At 36.0% G+C, this 3,092-nt stretch overlaps 1 protein-coding gene across 1 annotated transcript; it reads right to left on the bottom strand.

Moving 5' to 3' along the window:
- Nucleotides 1–856: 856 nt before the first annotated feature.
- LOC127669374 (olfactory receptor 2B11-like) lies at nucleotides 857–1,792 on the bottom strand. Its single transcript, XM_052163182.1, has one exon. It carries the CDS (start codon nucleotides 1,790–1,792, stop codon nucleotides 857–859), a length of 936 nt encoding a protein of 311 aa, XP_052019142.1.
- Between the last annotated feature and the right edge of the window lie 1,300 nt (nucleotides 1,793–3,092).

Raw genomic sequence — 3,092 nt, forward strand, 5'->3', positions numbered from 1 at the left:
GAAATCTGACACGCCTTGCATTTTTGCTAGTGTTTAGTTCTTTATTGTATACCCTATTTACTTACCCACAAATTAATCTAATACCACATAGCTATATAACCCATCAACTTATTATAATGAAGTGTAACTGATTTCATGATAAAAATTAAACTCTCAGTGTTAGTCCTAGAACTGTTTTAGATAATTAAACTGTTAGCTCTGTAGATTTTGAACATCCTTACATGAAATTGCATATCTATTAAAAACTCCTATTATAGAAAAATTAAACAACTTCTATTTTAAATCAAAATCTAAATTACAAATTACTAACTCTTTGGGGGGTCTTAAAACACATTCCATAATCCATATAGCATCCACATAAATAAAGTCTATGTCTTATAAAATAGTTTATTAAAAGCTGTTACTGTACCACTAGCCTTCCCACAAGTAATTATGAAAACTTAAAGACAGTAAAGATTTATGTCACAAATGACAAGTTCAAAAGCCAGTGACAAATGTTTACTATGTGGATTTCATGCTAATTAGCTTAAAACAATGTAAGTGGATTATAAATTAAATTATTGTTTTATCACTTAATAAAGTAACTATTTGTAGATGTATTAAAACCAATACAAATATTTTAATAATTTTTCTAAACAAAACATCCATATTTGTTGACCAAGATTAACCATTGCCTAGTATGGTTAATCAAGTAACAAGACAGGATTTGCAAGAACATGTTAAAAAAAAAAAAAGACAGCTGAGGTTTTTTTTGGTTGTTGTTTTAAGACAGGGAATGAAAAAAAAAAAAGACAGGGACTGAGTTATCAGAAAAGCTGATAATTTGTTAACTATTTTGTATAATGCCCATAAGGTTTCACTTTGAAATAAAAATGTTTCTGAAAAGGTTACCTAATGCCCCCTTTACATCCTTATTCCTCAGGGTATAGATAAATGGGTTCAGTGTAGGAGTTACTACTCCATAGAAGAGAGCCATGAACTTGGGTTGGTCTTTTGTAATAGAAGAGGGAGGCAGAAGATACATGCTAATGCCTGGACCATAGAACAAGAGAACTACAATGAGATGAGAGGAACATGTCCCAAAGGCCTTTTTCCTTCCCTCTGAAGATTTGATTTTAAAGACAGCATGTCCAATACAAGCATAGGAGGCAAGAATTAAACACAGAGGAACAGCTAAAAGAAAAATGCAAACCACAGAGAGAGCAAGCTCATTAGTCTCTTTTTCACCACAAGCAGTTTTTATCAGAACTGGAATCTCACACAGCAAATGATCCATTTTATTGTGGCCGCATAGAGGCAATTGCAGTGTCACAGTGGCCTCTGTGACAGCATAGGAAATTCCAGTCAGCCACACAGTGGACACTAACAGGAGGCAGGTACGTCGATTCATTATGAGAGTGTAGTGCAGTGGTTTGCAGATGGCCACATATCGGTCAAAGGACATAAGAGCCAGGAGGACACACTCTGTACCCACCATTGTGTGGAAGAAATAAAGCTGAACTACACACCTCATGTAGCTGATGGTCTTTGTGGAGCCCCCAAGGTTGGTTAGCATCTGAGGCACAATGCTTGTGGTATAGCACATGTCCAGAAAGGAGAGGTTGCTGAGGAAGAAGTACATGGGGCTGTGGAGACAGGTGTCTAATATGGACACCAGAATGATGACAATGTTTCCAATCATGGCTGTGGGGTATGTTACCAGAAGAATAATGAAGAGAGGAAGTTCCAGCCAAGGACAGTCTCCAAAGCCAAGTAGAATAAACTCTTCTGGATGACTTTTATTAATCAACATCTTTCTTTGTAATCTGATTCTCCTATAGTACAGAAGTATCAAGAAAATTAGTATTATAGCAAAGCTTCATGATTCATTGGTCATGGCTATAGAAACCAGGGTTGGAATTCTGCATTTGGAATTTCATGAGAGATGCTTTGTAGATAACTTAGTCCATATAGAGTTTTGTGTCAAAGCAAGAGTATCTGGGTATTTTCTTCAGTACCCAGGTGAAAACATTTCTATAATCCCAGTTCTAGTTAAGAAAAGTCTGGTTATTTTTTTTTGAGCTTGCTGGCTTGTTATTATAGCTGAATTGATGAACTCCAGGTTTCGTGGGAGGCACAGCCTCCAAACATGAAGTAGAAATCAAATGTAGAAAAAAATTTGACATGGACACTGGGTTTTATATGCATAATATACCCACAGCACAGAAACATGTATGCATATCCATTAATACACATGCACACTCCTGGAAGCACACAAATAAAATAATCTGGCAAGTGGTGATTTAACTTCTATTTATGATACTAAACTTTAACGGGGCTTTCTAATTATCTGACAGTACACGTGAACATAAAGGTGAGTAACTAATTTTTTTAATTCGATATATTTTTTATTTGCATTTCAAATGATTTCCCCTTTTCTAGCCCCCCACTCCCCGAAAGTCCCATAAGCCCCCTTCCCTTCCCCTGTTCTCCCACCCAACCCTTCCCACTTCCCTGCTCTGGTTTTGCCCTATACTGCTTCACTGAGTCTTTCCAGAACAAGGGGCCACTCCTCCGTTCTTCTTGTACCTCATTTGATGTGTGGATTATGTTTTGGGTACTCCAGTTTTCTAGGTTAATATCCACTTATTAGTGAGTGCATACCATGATTGATCTTTTGAGACTGGGTTACCTCACTTAGTATGGAGTAACTAATTTTAACAGCAGTGCTGAAGGCATTACTGAAACATCATAGATACATTTTCCGGAATCAGTCAGAGTAATTGGTAGAAAGAGTTCTGAGTTCTGAACTCTGTCTGGAAGGTTGGTCTGTCCAGTCTTATCTTCTGAGGTGAATCATTAAATTGTCTATATGAGTAATAAGTACATTTGGGATCTAAACACATCCCTTTATATACTTGAGATTGAGCAATGTAGTTTAAACACCCTTTTCCTTCATGTTTGTACAGTTATAAACAGCCCATGTTTATAAGCCAAATGAGTTAAGCCTCAGTTACAATGTTGTTCATGTTTTGGTATTTATGAACTTTGTTGTATAACTATTAATGCATGTTTGGCATTTAATAATTTATGATAAATTATAATAAACTTAT

Source organism: Apodemus sylvaticus, chromosome 19 (assembly GCF_947179515.1).
Source record: "Apodemus sylvaticus chromosome 19, mApoSyl1.1, whole genome shotgun sequence".
In the NCBI taxonomy this organism is placed as follows: Eukaryota; Metazoa; Chordata; class Mammalia; order Rodentia; family Muridae; genus Apodemus; species Apodemus sylvaticus.